This window comes from Quercus suber, unplaced genomic scaffold (assembly GCF_002906115.3).
Source record: "Quercus suber isolate HL8 unplaced genomic scaffold, Cork oak 2.0 scaffold_516, whole genome shotgun sequence".
Classification (NCBI taxonomy): Eukaryota; Viridiplantae; Streptophyta; class Magnoliopsida; order Fagales; family Fagaceae; genus Quercus; species Quercus suber.
Window position 1 is genome coordinate 382,201 of NW_027069965.1, and position 16,915 is coordinate 399,115.

Here is a 16,915-nt window from a genome sequence, read left to right on the forward strand (position 1 = left end):
TCACACCATTATACCTGGGTACTAGACAGAACCAAGGTATTGCATGGTCCTTGAACTCAAACCTATGGGAAAACTAGATACTTACAGAAAATTAGAAGTGGTAGACAGAACCAAGGCATTGCATGGTCCTCGGACCCAAGCCTATGGGAAAACTAATCACACCATTATACCTGGGTACTAGACAGAACCAAGGTATTGCATGGTCCTCGGACTCAAACCTATGGAGAAACTAGATACTTACAGAAAAATAGAAGTGGTAGACAGAACCAGGCATTGCATGGTCCTCGGACCAAGCCTATGGGAAAACTAATCACACCATTATACCTGGGTACTAGACAGAACCAAGGTATTGCATGGTCCTCAGACTCAAACCTATGGGAAACTAGATACTTACAGAAAATTAGAAGTGGTAGACAGAACCAAGGTATTGCATGGTCCTCGGACCCAAGCCTATGGAAAACTAATCACACCATTATACCTGGGTACTAGACAAAACTAAGGTATTGCATGGTCCTCGGACTCAAACCTATGGGGAAACTAGATACTTACAGAAAAATAGAAGTGGTAGACAGAACCAAGGCATTGCATGGTCCTCGGACCCAAGCCTATGGGAAAACTAATCACACATTATACTGGGTACTAGACAGAACCAAGGTATTGCATGGTCCTCGGACTCAAACCTATGGGGAAACTAGATACTTACAGAAAAATAGAAGTGATAGACAGAACCAAGGTATTGTATGGTCTCGGACCCAAGCCTAGGGGAAAACTAGTCACACCACTATATCTGCGTACTAGACAGAACCAAGGTATTGCATGGTCCAAGGACTCGAACCTATGGAGAAAATAACTATCTGTAGAAAACAGAGTGTTACCTAGAGTCAAGCTATAATACGGCCCTTAGATTTATATTTGAAGGATAACAGGTGATCTCATGAGACTAACTCCAGAATAGAATACAAGTATTAGCAGAATATTAGAGTAAAGCAAGTAAAAGAAAATATCCATATTGGAAGCAAAGTATTGAGCATTCAGTCAAACAGAAAATATACGTCTCCTTACAACGCCACCAAGGCAAGAAACAAAATGAAATAAAAAGAAAATAAACAGAATTATCCTATGTCATACACCAGTCTCCCCAACTCAGTAGGCAAATTAATTCGATAAGCAGATCAAAGGTTTTAGCCAAGACCTAAGGGTCTTGTCTCGGAGGGTCGGTAGGGGCTCGCCACTTCTTGTGGCATTTCCTGACCCTCGATTCTAACTCCCCCCAACATTTTCTGGGGTTCACCTCCTCGGGGGTTGGTCAGCTGAAGATGTAGCCTGGCGGTCTTATTGTGGCTCTCACTCGCTGGTAATGCGGACCCCTCCTCGGGAGCAGCAGGGGCAGTCTCGTCGAATTGCAATAGGTAATATACCATGTCCTCCCTCCTAAGGTCAAAGAGGCATCAACCCCTGCTTGTGTTAAGGGCTTCATGCCAGGTCTCAGAAAAAAATGCCTGCACACTGAGGAACTTAGCCCGAAGGGTGGCTTCAGTCTTAGCCACCCCATCGTGCGAAAGCCTCCTCCTCCGCCAATTTCTACAGAGCGCTCAGCGTCTATTTTGCAAATACCGCCTCATCTTTGGCTCTCACAGCCTCGTCCCTGGCATACTCGGCAATACCTTTCTCATGGATTGCCGGCCAACTTTTCTTCAAATAGGCAATGTCCTCTTTGGCAGTCTGTAGGTGGCCCTCAACGTCTTGCAAGCGATTGGTTTGATCCTCAGCTTGCTTCCTAGCCGCGGCTAAGTCGGAGGCAGCAGTGTCCCTGGCCTTTGTCATCTCCTCCAGATCCTCGGTCGCCTTTTTTAGGTCGGCCTCAGATCTCTTGAGGGTACTGGCAGCTTTCAAGAACTTGTCACGCTCTTGCGCTAAGGCGCTGCTTTGGCCATCGACCTCCTCGTCTAACCTGAAAAGAGCCTGGATAGCCTGCCAATAAAAACAAGTAACTCCGTAAAGAGAAGGGAAGTACTAAGCAACAAAGTTCAAATAAAGTAAATAGGTACCAAGGACCCACCATGCCTAGATATTTCTTAAGGTTAAGGACAACCTCTGGCCCACTCATATTTCTTAGCTCGGCCATGTCAGTGGAAGGAGAAGAGACTTCTCCAGGGCATCGGCTACGAGAGCCCCCTCAACTCCTTGAGATTCCCGTATCGATGCGTCATCCATCAGGGTTGATCATGGAGCATGGCAGCAGGCAGCCAGGCTTGGGCCTCGGACTGCTGGATGATCTTCCTACCTTTCCGTTGACCACCGAGCTTCAGTTGCTTCGGAGGCCTGCGAAATCCACCCTCCTCGGGCGGGAATGGGATTTGCTCCCATCCATTGGCTCCTTACCCTTGGAAAGTCTCTTCCTTTTGGGTCATAAGACTCGGTCTGAGGGTCTGATACTGTAGGGACAGAGGATGACCTGGTTTGCACAGTTGAAATCTGGGGCGGATGTGTTGAGGGTATGGGCTGCGACTCTTCCGGTGCACCCTTCTTGGAGCCGCCTTCAAGCAGGTCAAGAAGATTGGTTTGGGGCTGTCTTTTTAAACCCATCTCAGCCTGAGTACCAACTCTTAGGGACCGGAGATCGGCTTCGGACAGATGAGGGTCTCCTAGATCACCAGAGGGATCCTCGGACTGATCAGCTAGGTTGAACACACTATATTCGTCCTCAGAAGAGCTTCAACCACCTCCCCTGCCTTCTTAGATTGTCCTTCCTCGGCCACCGTTACTTGGTGGGATGAGGAGGGACCTGCTAGCGGAATGCCTTCAGGTATGTGAGATCCCTCGAAAAATGCAAAACCGTCCTCCACCACGGTAATCTGCGTAAGCCGAGGGTCACGAGCTCTAATTACGTGCTTCGGGACTGGGAATGATTTCTGAGCTGGGTCGCATCCGAGGATTTTGTGAGCAGCTCTAACCTGGTTATCAGTTTCGTTCAGGAAAAGTTCTGACCTAAGAACGGTTTCCAAATCCGCTTTGTTGACCAGGTGGAAATGACGTGCGAAGGCGTGCGGATCTGCGAAAAGAAAAGCGAAACTCCTGTGGTTAATCAATCAAAGCGGATATACAACTATAAAAAAATAAAATACTGAAACCTAGATCGTCTCCTACTTCGGATACCCTACCTGGCTCCCCCTCTACTGTTGGGCAGTGAAAACCGTTGTGCCACTCCCCCGACACTATGAGGAAATCTTGAGTCAACCCCTTATTAGAATCAGGAAGACACTGGATGAGTCGGACCCTATCGTCCCTCGTCTTCATATAGTACGTCTTACCCCTCAGGTGATGAAGGTTGTAGCACCAGTTCACATCGTGGTGAGTCAGTCTCAGCCCCATTTTCTCATTCAAGGTATCTACACACCCTAATATCCTAAATACATTCACGGCGCACTGGGTAGGAGCCAGACGGAAATGCCTAAGGTAACTGAGAGTCACTGGCCTCATAGGGATTCTCATCCCTCCCTCTACGAAAGCGACTATCGGGATCACGACTTCACCCTCTCTCCTCTTAATGTACCACTCCCCTTCTTCACAGTACCTCAAACTCACATTATTGGGTATCCCATAGTCAACAATGAATTTGTTCATCATCTCGTTGGACTCAACCAACTTCTTAAACTTACCCATCCCCAAGGACGACTAAAGGTTCCAGAAGAAGAAAAGAAGGAATAGAATCAGGGAAAATTTGGGGTCACCGGAAGAAGAAGACTTACAGAAATATGACGATCCTCTTCAGGCAGTGTGCAAGTTGAACCAGATTCAAATTATACGCATCAATGGTCGTAAGCGCGAAAATGAGGAAACCAGACGGTTCAAACAGGTACTTATACTCCCCCTTAGGCTCCCCAAATGTAACCGCCTGCCCATAAAAGCAGGAGATCCCCACCGAACAATTACCATCACACCGTTGAAAGTGGGAAACGTGGTGCCGCCAAAATTTAATGTGGGCACACACTGAGTCTTGAAACGCCAAAACGTACATCGGGCAGTCGAAAAGTCGCCAGCATTAGCGCGGACCGAAGTGGGGCGATTCGTCTAGAAGGCCCGTAGATATCAAAACCCTCCTCCCCGTCCGAGGGAACGTGCAGCAGGGTTTTGAGGGGCTATTTGGGGCCCGTGGGCCTGATAGCCTCAGCCCATCGTGTAGTAGGCCCAAGGCCCGCGCCGAGGAAGGATGACCATCCAAGGCTAAATTAGGGAGAGACTCTTTTTGGATCCACGCCGAGGACCTCTTCGTCCTCGGCATACTAAGGATAATTTTGGGAAGGGACAAGCCCAAAGCAAGCTGTCACCTCCACACTTAATGCATTCACCTAACCCCTCTGGCCGCATTAATGGGGATGCAACCCCTTAGCAGGGCGACGTTGATCAGTGTGAACCACTTGAGTGTTGATAAGGCCTCTGATGATGGACGGTCAGAAGAAAGGCGAATGGATGATCAACAGATGGAAGAACGAGATAGGACAATGAAGACTATATAAAGAGGAGCGAGTAAAGTAAGAAGAGGGGGGAGAAAGAAAGAAGAAAAAGGGCTCCTCGGCCATGGGCCAGGAGCATCCCCCAGTTGTAAATAGTTTTAAGTATTCTTTAATAAAAGAAGAGTTCATGCTTCGTGAACGCTGGCCAGCGCCTAAACCTTCGATCCACTCTCTAAAAATTTATTGTTTGGACTTGTTGGGCTGAAAACTCATTCATACTCTGGGTCCAATCCAAATTGAGTCCCCACATCTATATTTAGGCTTTAATTAATATATACGTCACCACGGTTCAACCAGTTCGATCTCGGTTCGATCTCAAAAACCTTGAACTCTCCTTTTACGGTTCAATGAACGGTCCGGTCTGAAAACCATGCTTCACACGTGTGCTGGATTCTGGCAAGTCACCACTCGCGAGTCAATCGCGAGAAACCTCTTGATTGCACACACTTGATCAATTATTCACACTCTCTCACACACAACCCTTACATTATTCCCACTTAAGTACAAGGTTTCTAAATGCTAAATTACAAGCAAATTTGGCACAAAATAAAGCCAATACATAGTTGAATAAATTCAACTTTACATCTATAATTGCTCATGGAGTTCACTACTGCATTTGAAGTAGATTATGTTGTAAGAATTGCGTTGCTTTAAAGAAAGATTTTCTCAATTCACTTGGGAGCCTGTCTCGGATGCCTAAATGTCCTCGAGCTTGAAATACCAAGATTATTCAAGGCTGTTATTGCTCCTTATCTTGCAGGTCGGTGATGGAAAATCCTATACACATTTTCAAGTCTATGAAAATCATTACAATCAATTTTAATTCATGAACCTGCAATCTTCCTTGGCATTACAGGATAGCAATACACACATCACACTATGGCCTTTAGCATAACCTGGAGAGGAGAAGCAATAAGACTATTGGCCTAATCAAAACAACGGCAGCAAAAGGACATCCAATTTATACAACTATTAGTTTATTTTATGGGTCCATTTATATATAGCTGAAAACTAAAACACTATAGCAAAATAATTTTTAAATGTGTAAATAGTACCGTGAGACTCATTTTTAATGAAAAAGTTACTAAAAAATGAAATTTGTAGAACCCGTAAACAGTGCACAGTACACTGTTCACTGGTTGAAAAGTCAAATAATGTGACTACTGTTTATGAACAGTAGCCACATTACCCTTAAACGCATTGAAAAAAAAAAAAAAAAAAGCAAAACGCAGATTTGCTATCCAAACGCTCACTATAAATTTTTTTTAAAAAATTGAAAAAGATATGCCGTCAATTATTAGAGAATCTGTTATTAAATATAGGGACCGTCACTGACATAAGCCTAAGCCTTGGCATCTCGTGTGTATGTGGAATTCTTGAAATGATTACCAGAAGAGTTTTTTTTTTTATTATTATTCTTTTTTCTTTTTTCTTTTGAGATACAGAAGAGTTCAATATTGAGGACACAAGATTTGTGTGACTAAAAATTCTTCCATCGCAAGTCTATCAGATCCCTTAACATTGAAAAATAGTAAGGCCTATTTTTCTATCCTCAATTACCTTCAGCTGCTGCAAAGCTATAGAATCATATTAATTTAACCAACCATAAGCCAAGATCTATGCTGCTCAGGACTTTTTGAAAAGTCCAGCACTCTGGAATGTAGAGAACTTTTGAAACATTTGAACCAATGAGAATCTTCATTACACTACGCTTAAAACAACATAACCCAGTTTCAGTAACTGTGGTACAAAACAAATCCTGTTTAAGAACAGCACCCAAGCATGCAGAAGGGAAGATCTCATTATTGCAGGAAATTCCTTAAAAAAGGGTACAACATTATGGCATCCTATGATTTCCAAGCATCCGCTACCTCTGGACCATGGTCTGTGGCCTCAGAATTTAAGATGCTTGTACAAGAAATTCGCTGCTTAAAGGGTCCAAAATTAGCTGCTTTCCATTTTTCCTTTGATTGCAACTCTCACAGCAGCCCAAACACCATTTTTCCCCCTCTTAGCTGTTAGCACTATTGGTAATAATGGCTAGAATATATATAATATATTATATTCCTAGTCATACCATACCCTGTCATTGAAATATGACTAGTAAACACTCCCCCCCCCCCCCCCCCCCCCCCCCAAAAAAAAACTCCCAAACTGTAAAAATCCAAATGCAAGGGTGGGTCATTAGATACTACATAGCAAACAACATGGCGGGAACATAACTTGAAAAATTAAGTAATATTCAGTAAGCGCCACAAATCAATATTCAATGGTTATGCATTTCAAGATATATAAACTTAGAAGGGCAACAACAGCATTGAGGAAACTTCTTGAACAATCATTTGCAGAAACAGCCTCAACAATGTCAATAAAATTTTAGTTCAAAATAAAGTGGAAAGTAATACAATTCTAAACAGTGCTTTAGATTTCAACATCCAAGGGGAAGCCACAGGCCAATCAGTGAGGTGAGGAAACCTATATTTAAGACATCCTGTTCAATTATCAGGGTCACAATTGGTATAAAAGTAGTTCTTTCAAGGGTCTTGCAGAGAAGCTTTAGGTGCATGCACGTCTGAGCAGGTCAGAATCTCTGAGATAAACTTTATCAAAGAGCAGAGCCCACCCAAGAAGTTATGATCAATAATACCCTCGCCTTCCACGACATGTGCAAAATCAACAAGTTTAACTTCAGCACCGGAACTCATTTCTTTCACTAATGATTCCTTCACACACACCATAAGAACTGAACAAGAATAGAAATGAAAAATCGTTTGATGCTCAAACCATTCTTTGAGCTCCAGCAGTTGTGCCAAAATTCCACCAGAACCACCATAAATAGTTGACGCAAAAGTACAATCAGGGTCCACACCTGCAGATGAGTTAGAAGAAATAAACTGCCTCAGGACTAACCTAACATCCTCCGCAGTAAATTTATGGATAAGCTTCCTATCAGGCTTCCAGAACCCTGATCCTTCATTCTCATATATCTGCAATCCATCTATCCTAAACCCCAGTGCAAGGCTCGATCTTTTTGTGTCTTTTATAAAGCACTTTTGGATATAGTCCTCTGATGCTTGAGGGTACCATGTTCTGGATCCTATCTTAATGTCCATGATAGATGGATTGAGGCGACCAAAGAAAATATCTTGCAACACAAGATGAGGTTGCTTCCCAGACCCATTGGATGCCTCTAAAAGCTGAGTGCCATGAAAAGTAGGAAAGAATCTGCGGATGTGATTTGGAATGTTAGTGTTGGAAGAGAACGATGTATAGAAAAATAATTCTTTGGACCCACGATCATCACTTTGAAGAGGCTTGTAGAAGTGCCCCGAATCATCTACCAAAGGACCAAGCTTTCCATCACCTGCCTGGTGGCCAGCAACCTGATGATTTGGGACCTTAAGCATGGTACAGAGTATAAGAACCTCACAGCAAAGTCACTGTTGATTCTTTTCAACTTTATTTGTCTTGTGTAGATACTGCTCTATCAGATGCAACTGAATATAAAAGAAACAAGTGCCTCCTACAGACTTGAATGGATATTCCACTGTTAAACACTTTATGAACAAAAAAAAAAATGAAGACTGCATAATAAAGTAAGGCAATGATCTCCACATTAAACAGGCAATAAAATTGAGACCACCATTTTAGAACGGACTGCATTGATGGAAACAAGATATCAACAATTATAAACCCTTCCAAGCATCCACCAAGCCCCTCGCCAAGAAAAATCAGAGAAAAAAAATTACGAATCAACCTGTTTATTCATTTTTCCACAAAGAAAAATAAATCTTCGAGTTATGAAAAATAGCTTCAAGAATACAAGAAAAGAAATTGAATAATCATTAGAATTAAGAACTCTTATAATCTGATTCTCAAGAAGTCATACCCTTGATCAACACAGATAATTTATTCTTAAGATACCATCAATTAAATGTTTCAAATGTTTTAGACAGTCCCTGAATGCATTATCACCTCAAATTCTGCATTGAGGAACTCTGACCTAATAACTTTACTCGTTATTTTAAATAAATAAATAAAAATACAGGTACCATAGTACTATACCCCCTTTTTATGGTTGGTTGATAAGATTGCTCATGCATGATTGGCATATAAACTGGTAAATGGCCCAACAGAAATGATGTTGTGATATTCTTAATAATGAGATCACTCCAAATCCAAATCAACAAAAAACTCTTAAGGAAGTTAAGCTGTGTATTATTGTTCAAAAACAAAAGAAAACATGCAAGCGTATTCATGCTATCCAAATTCCAAAGAAACAAAATTTTAATAGCTATTCCAAACGTAAAGCATGTTTGGTTTGGACACTTCAATGATTTAATAGGTAATCCAAGCGTATTCATGCTATCAAAGTTCAATCTCACCCACTATTTATATAGTCTTCCCCTTCGGAGAAATACAATCTGTGGGTCCAATACCATAAGGGTTGGCAAGAAAAAGTATGGTTCTTCTTGCAAACAAGACAGGTATGATATAATGTAGTCCACTAATATGATATAATACTATGAGTCTTTGAATATAATTTTCAGGCAAAGAATTAAGGAAGTCAACAATATACATCATGATATATTAACAATAGATTGACAATTGCATATAGTTAGAGAATGGATGGCGTGCATACCCAAATCATATTTTACCATATTTTATGATTTTTCATCTTCTGACTCATTAAAACAACAAAATGCTTTAAATTGTGGAGCAAAAACATTTATAGTAATATTAATCATAATCGAAACAAGAGGATTATCCATCCCACTCATATGATAAACCTCAACCTCAATCAAGCACAGAGAGAGAGAGAGAGAGAGTGATGATGTTACTGGTATCCGGCAGTGGCAATTTGAAGCAATAAGAAACACCAAACCTTATTCTAAGAATGGGAAAGAACCATAAAGAAAAATAAAATGTACCCTTTTCAATCGGCTCTAAGCAGAGATCAACTTGGAAGGATCCGTTCTCAAAAGAAGACAGGAAGCTGGGTGTTACTATCGAATCAGACTTTGTGGTGGAGCCGCGGAGTTTCGGTGGCGAGAGAGGGTAGAAGGCTTAGTTTAGAGGAAGAGCACGTTGAAGGAGCTTCGGCCTTGGGCTGTGCTTGAGAGACAGCAGACAGGAAATGGAGTACCTTTTTTCTTTTTTCTTTTTTTCTTTTTTTCTTTTTTCTTTTTTTCTTTTTTTATGAAAGGGAATCGAGTGCTTTGAATATTGTATTTGTATATTCATTATTCAAAACCAAAAAAGGGGAATAAATTGGGTCAGAAGCTGGCATAAAAATTGTGTTTACGCTAGCCAGTCTTAACCTGCCTTGTCACCGACCTCCTTTTCTTAGCAGAAAAAATTAATAGTATATTTGGTAGACTGTAATAAATATTCTTAATAGTATAACTATTCGGTTGTTTGATTATTTTTTTATTACAATAAATAATTATTCCCTATGAATAGTTATTCTTTAAAATGAGGAATAATTATTTCTTATCAAAAGTACTAAATATTTATTCTTTCACCTTATATAATAACTTAAAAATAAAATAAAATAAAAAGCCATTAGTTGCCACATCTTCAAAATGAAAGAAAATAAATTTTCATTCTTCTTAATTATTAGCTCTATTTTGAACAACCTAAAATAAGTGTATTTTAGGAAATTTGGCTTAAAAATGATTTGATTACACATTCTTTTTATACTCTACTAAATTGTGAATGCATATTCAGGATTTTATTCCTAAATAGTCACTAAACTAATGAATAGTAATACTTATTACATTCTAACTTAATGTATTCCTTGTAATATTTATTCTTATTCCCATGTAATAATCATTGTAGCATACCAAACGTACCCAAGCATTAGTCCTTTCTTCCTTTCTTTCTTTTCTCTCCTCACCTGATTTCTTCATCTCTAAATCAAACCCATGACTTCCATGGTTGAAGCTTCAAAGCTCAACACAAGCCACCAATAGCCGTTGTCGCGAGCTACCACTGTAAATTAAAAAAAAAAAAAAAATGGTGACGTGGCAGATCAGGATTAGCTAGCGTAAAACACACCTTTTACACCAGCTTTTGGCCCAATTTATTCTCAAACAAAAATACAACTTTCATATCATTCCTACCTTTTAAAATTACAATCAATTTAGTCCTTATATTATAGTAGCAGTCAATTTAGTCTTTGTTATTACTTATTTTCAACTTACCAACTCAACATTATAATAAATAAAAAGGCCACATTAGAAAAAAAAAAAAAAAATCACAACTCTAAACTGATTATAAGCTATTTGTGGGGGTCTTTTTTGCTATGTTGGGCTAGGCTGCCCCTTTGTGAATGTAGGCCCAAGTGTTCTAAATTGCAGGAGCCGAGACCGGGCCAACTGGAACTCAACTTGGCCGGTTTGTGCGCGAACTATGCCTTGTCTGCCAGGAGAGTGCTTACCGCAAACTAAGCTGTTCCAAAGAAAAGCTTACAACAGGCAGAGCTGTTTCAGAGAAAAAAGCTTGCGGCAGGCAGATACAATTGATAAAACAAAATTACGTATTCTGGAATGACTAGATAGTTCTTTTAATAAGAAATGACCGAACTACAATAACATTAACAATCTTTGACAAATAAATAGTAAGGGCAAATGATAATAAATATTTAATCGACAGCTTATGTAAATAAATTCAGTTCGGTCCGCAAGAGTAAGGCCAAAGAGGAAGAACACCTCTTCTCAATGCAATTAACCTCCGAGGAAAGAAAATGGGATTCCTGCCATGGAAGTTAATGGGTTTGAGGGAGGCAAACCTAAATGGACAATTCCCAAAATAATTATAGAAGAGAACAGGGATTCGAGAGGGAAAGAAGGGAAGGGGCCTATCGATGTATGCCACTATCACTTGCTCTTTTTTTCTCTCTTTCTTTCTTTCTTTTCTAGTCTTTTCTTAGTAATTTCCGCAATGGTCATTTTTTAGTGTTATGCTCCTCTGTTCTTCTAAGTAAGTTACAGAGTATTTTCTTTAAGTTGTGTTGTATTGCTCTTGTGCTTGTTGTCCCTTTTTTTTGCACACGGCAGAGGCGTCCTTTTATAGTGCTTGCCGTGACTGATTTTTTACTATTCTACCCCTTAACCATTTTTTGTCTGGTCTGGGCGCACTCGCAGACCCTTACTACTCTGTCTGCGAGTCCTTCTGTCACAGACACAGACAACGTTTTGTCTGTTAGTCCGCCGCGGCACTTTGTCCTGCCGCGGTGATGTTTCTCTCTCTCCATCCCTCATGGCATGCACCTATTGGTTCCCACTCAGCCTTGCCTCTTTTGGGTGGTATGCCATCCCAGCAGGACGTATTCCCCAAAAGAGTTTGAGCAGGAACCTCAAAACAGGTCTTCCCCTCTCCCCACCTCCAAACCATGCCCTCTTACCTCTGACCCATGACCCCACCATGTCCTGTATTGGCTGGGTACAGGCTGGTGGTGCCTGGGCCTTGCGCGTGGTTTATGTCTGAAGTCTGCCTGCTGTTCATGCATCTGCCGCGTACTGGACATTTTGCTTGCATTGCCAATCATCCGTTCTTGGCTTTTCCCAAGTTGTTACTCTGATTTCCCACCCCATAGGGTCTGGACTTTACCGAGTACTGGGCTTTATGTTCTCTTCAGCCCAATTTTTTAATTGCCTTAGCTTCCCACTGTGTTACTCGCCTTTTCTACCGCGGTGATTTTGTTCCTGCTGGGGCATGGTTTAGTGGCTTAATATGGCCACTAGTGTTCTTGCTTGTGGGCTCCAATGTCCCTCTCTTTTCACTTGGGCTTATCCAGCCCATTTACTTCCTTTGGACTTCCTCGGTCCATTTACTAACTTTGCATCCCATGGGCATTTACTAACTCAATTGGGTTTCCTCGGCCCAATTTTCTCATTCTCATCCTTGGGGTTCATGGGCTTGCCATTATCCCTACTTTCTTTGTTTTCATTACTTTGGGTCTGCCGCAGCCCATTCTCACTTTTCCATACCACATACTGCCCATGGGTGGTGTTTTCTCTCTTTCCGGGCCTTTTAGGCCCACTTACTCCTTCAAGACCCGTTTATTTATATTTAAGGGTCTGTGATCCATTATTTCTGCTGCTTGAGCGTAATGGTCTTTTTCTTAGCTTGCTGCTCGTCCGCTGCCCATTTTTATGGGTTGGGCTGCCTTCTGCCTATTTCAAGAAATGACCCTCAACACTATTTTCTTGCAATCTAAATATTTTTCAAAAGATATACACAATTTTGTATATTCAACTAGAAATGGCAAAACGGGCCGGTTGAGTTGGGTCAATTGGGTCTCAAATCAAAACGGATCATTTTTAAATGGGTTAATCGGGTTGTGGGTCAGGTATAGGGTGACCCGTATTTTTCAAACAAGCTTTTTTTTTTTTTTTTTCAATTACAAAAACAAATTAATGACAGCCTGTTTAGTTAAAATAAACAAAACAAGTAAGTCAACAAACCATCTTTAATCAGCTTTACTAATGATGCAAAAGTCAATAAAGCCAGATAATTTGAATATCGGTTGTACAATTCATTGTCCTGCACCAGTATATAGAAAAGCCACCCGGTAGTAGCTAGCAAGACTAGCTTAATCAGTTTTAAAGACCACCAAAACAAAATGGGTGTTAGAAGGGGAATCTTGCTAGTAAGCCAGAGTTTGCTTCTACATTCAAACTCCTTTATTAGAGAAGTATTTGCATACTTAGGTCACATGACACCACTTCACATGATGACAATACTTCTATACATACTAGTGCCACCACAGAGAGTGCCCATGAATCAAGAAAGAAATAAACATATGTAACCATTATATATGAATCATGACCTATCCTTATCGATAAGTCTAGCACCGATACAAAAATTTTGGATTCTTGCTCTAAAAAAAATTAAATACATAATTAGCATGGAAAATTAAGATATTTAAAATAAATGTTTGATTTTTTTTGTAGAAAGGTAAGTAATTCGCACACATGATAGCAAACTTGTAAACTTGTAAAAAATATATTTTAAGTTTACATCACTAATAATATCATTCCCACTAAAAAAAAAAAAACCTACATGTCATAGACCTTATCAAGTTATCGGCCTTCTTAAGTGCACATGTTCCTGTTGCATTTAAAATAATAGTAAAGTTAGATTACTTAGAAAGATAAACTAAAAAAAAAAAGATTTAAAAATAAACATAACATATTAAGTAAAGAAGAATAAGTAAATATTTTATAAGAATTACACCTCAATCTCAATCTACTCAACGTTAGTAGCAGATTCAACACTGCAAATATTCATACTTGCAAATTGTAGCTCAAGTTGGCCAATTTCTTTAGCATCTTCATCTATAATACAATATTTTAATATAACTTAAGGTACCATGAAAGCAAATCAATAAAGAATTAAAATTGTATAATTATGACTATAAATAAATTAAATTACCTTCAAATCCATATAGACAACTTTTAGTACACAACATAGCTTCCACATTCTTAGGTAAAAGACGTGATCGATACGGAGTAAGAATTTTTTGCCAGTGCTAAAACTTGATTTAGAAGCAACAGTAGTTATCAGAATGTTCATGAGAACCCGTGCCATTAAAGAGAGCTCTGGAAACCGATTGTATCTCTTTCCACCAAGAGAGAACTTTCAACTTTGAATTTTTCTTCTTGCTAAGTCTAGGCTCTTCTAAATAAAAGTCCAACTGAGATTTTTTTTTTATTTGCCATCACGACCACTTTCATAATGCTCAAATTCCTAATCATTAAAAAAAATTGTAATGAAAAATAATATCACACAACATTACAATCTTTACTATTAAAAAAACATAGCACAACATATACCAAACAAAATGCAATTCACTTTCATCATCTTCCATTTCTTCATCATCATCAGGATCATCCACAGCACCGCTAGTATAACTAGAATTACCAACACAAGATGAAACATTTGTAGAGGCCATAAGCTTGGGGCATTCATATTCTGAAAAAATAAATAAATAAATAAATAAATAAAGCTTATACAATGTAGTTTGAATGCTCTCCACTTTTATTTCAGCAATGTGTTCAATTGGCTCTATTTTCTTGAAAGTAAAGTCCACATAGTCCAACTTATACCTTGGATCAAGAACAATGGCACAAGCTAGCACCACACTATAAAAATCCCAATATTTGTCAAATTTATTTTTCATCTATTCTGCCATATTACTGATAAATGAATCTTGGCTCTTCATTTCTTCAAGTAAAAGCAATTCAATTTAAGGCACTCCTTAAAAATATAGATTTGCTGTAGGGTAGTCAGTTCCAGAAAATAGAGTTTTAATGTCATTGAAAGGTTTCAAAAACCGAGTTATCCTTTCAACTCAATTACATTCATCCCTTGATGAACAATGCTTGAAATTAGCATCTTCCTCTGCAAAACAGTTCAACACAGAGCAATATCTCATAGCACTGTCAATCATGTCATATATTGCATTTCATCTTGTACACATCTAAATATAAACTCTTTGTTCTCTTCATACCAACTATATTGGCACATGCATCAAATCTGCACATTCTACTCTCTGATCATTTAAGATATTTCATAGTTTCTCAAATCTTAATCACTGAGTCATCTATTACTTTCAATCCCTCTTGAACAATAAGATTCAATATATGAGCACCACAACACACATGGAAAAAGAAACCATCACATAATAATAAACCCCCCTCATTAAGCTTTTTTCTTTATGAAATCTTGGCATTTATCATTATTAGATACATTATCTAAAGTAATGGAAAATATTTTCTTCTCAATACCCTTTTCTTCCAAGAAACTTAAAATTTTCTCCAATAAAAGAGTTCCGGTGTGTGGAAGTGGCATATGACAAAAATTCAAAATGATATTTTTTCAATTCCTAATTCTCATCCACATAATGCGCCGTAAAACAAATATGTCCCTCACTTGTAACAAAGGTCCATAAATCTGAAGTCAAACATATTCTACCAGGAACTAATTTTAACGTATTTTTAACATCATCCTTCTCTTTCTTGTAAAGTTTTAGAATATAACTTTTAAAGTATTCCTAGAAATATGTTTAACATTTGAATTTAGATAGCTAAAAACTTTTCTAATGCCCTTATACTCAACAAAGCTAAATGGTAAATTATATTTAATAATAGCCTTCGCTAACATCTCACGAAACTCTTCTTGAGTTAATTATTTTGTAACACCCTACCCTCTTCTTCACCATCTTATTTTACTTCATTTCGTTTTAAGCATTTAAGAAGATGGCAATGCAAGTTTGATGTTCCATTATGACTATCTGCCAAAAAAAAAAAAATTTCCACACCATTGACAAAATAGTCTTACTCAACCCTTCTTCATCAATAGGCAATTTCACAAATTCAGTCCAAACTGAAGAAGTGTGTTGTTTTTCCTCTTTTTCCTTTTTTTTTTTTTTTTCCTTGAAACACTTTTTGGTTTCTTAACCTTTGATTTTGAATTAACTCTTTGTATGGTGTTGGGCCTGGATCGAGATATTAGGCTGCTTCCTGCCGTGCTAGGCCCGAGTTGTTTCTGAGTAAAGGAGTCGGGACCGGCCCAATTGGAGCACACATTGGCCTAGCTTGTGCGCGAATCACGCCACGTCTGCCAAAGTCTGTTTATAAGCTCACAGCAGGCAGAGTCACCGTTAAGAGGTTATGGTAAACAGATATGGATAATATATATAAAAAAAAAAAATACAATCACTATTTCTGCCACAATAAGTACAGTAAAATGACTTAAAAGGTCCCACGTTCAAAGAATAAAACTTAAACAGAGGAGTAGAACAGGATTAGTAGAATCAAAGGAATGGGTCTGCCGCAATAAGTATTACCGCGGGGCTCTAACCAGGAAGGGAAAACTGCTCCCTCAACGCAAGTAACTTCAAAGGAGAAATTAATTGCTTTGAGAGACCAACCCCAAATGGTGTGTGCCCGAGTATAAGTCATTTTTTCCTCTAATAGAGGGCAAGGCTATTGAGGAAGAGAGGGGATTAACCCATTTGGGTGCGTGTCTGCCATAAAACACTCTGTTTTTTCCTTCTTCCTTCTCTATTCTTTTGTTTTATCTTTTCTCTCTGTTTTCTTTCTTCTTTTTTTTTTTTTTTTCCTTTCTTTTCTTCATCCTCTCCCCTTTTGTACACAGCCACGGGTCCCTTATATAGAGCCCACCGTGACCGATTTTACTCTTTTAGCCCCTTAATGGCCCTTATCTAATATAGGAACCTTTTGCCAACCATTTACCGAGTCAATGGTTCTGACTACCACCATTGACTTGTGGCTTTCAAACAACAAAAGTTCTTTTTCTACTCGTCCAATGTGTATCCTTTCCCTCTTTTAGAAATGGTGTCGGAGCCCGCAGGGCCCGTGAAGCCCGAT

At 39.3% G+C, this 16,915-nt stretch overlaps 1 protein-coding gene and 1 long non-coding RNA gene across 5 annotated transcripts in view; both read right to left on the reverse strand.

Moving 5' to 3' along the window:
- Nucleotides 1–6,773: 6,773 nt before the first annotated feature.
- LOC112002835 (inositol polyphosphate multikinase beta) lies at nucleotides 6,774–9,696 on the reverse strand. 3 transcript variants are annotated; one of them, XM_024034981.2, is made up of 2 exons: nucleotides 9,446–9,696; nucleotides 6,774–8,037 (listed from the first exon to the last, which is right to left on the reverse strand). In XM_024034981.2, the coding sequence occupies exon 2, from the start codon at nucleotides 7,919–7,921 to the stop codon at nucleotides 7,049–7,051; it is 873 nt and encodes a 290-aa protein (XP_023890749.2). In that variant the 5' UTR covers nucleotides 7,922–8,037; nucleotides 9,446–9,696; the 3' UTR covers nucleotides 6,774–7,048. The 3 variants fall into 3 exon arrangements, with proteins under 3 accessions (XP_023890749.2, XP_023890750.2, XP_023890751.2); XM_024034982.2 differs by having other exon boundaries at nucleotides 6,774–8,044; XM_024034983.2 differs by having other exon boundaries at nucleotides 6,774–8,071.
- A 3,746-nt stretch (nucleotides 9,697–13,442) lies between these two features.
- The window catches only part of LOC136063354 (uncharacterized), a 5,901-nt gene continuing 2,428 nt past the window's right edge, over nucleotides 13,443–16,915 (reverse strand). Inside the window, exons 2-5 of one of the 2 annotated variants that reach the window (XR_010625034.1) lie at nucleotides 14,357–14,495; nucleotides 13,956–14,270; nucleotides 13,758–13,858; nucleotides 13,443–13,631 (exon numbers count right to left, since the gene is read on the reverse strand). This is a non-coding gene — a long non-coding RNA (uncharacterized LOC136063354). The remainder of the gene's footprint in view (nucleotides 13,632–13,757; nucleotides 13,859–13,955; nucleotides 14,271–14,356; nucleotides 14,496–16,915) is intronic. The other variant, XR_010625033.1, reaches the window with a different exon arrangement.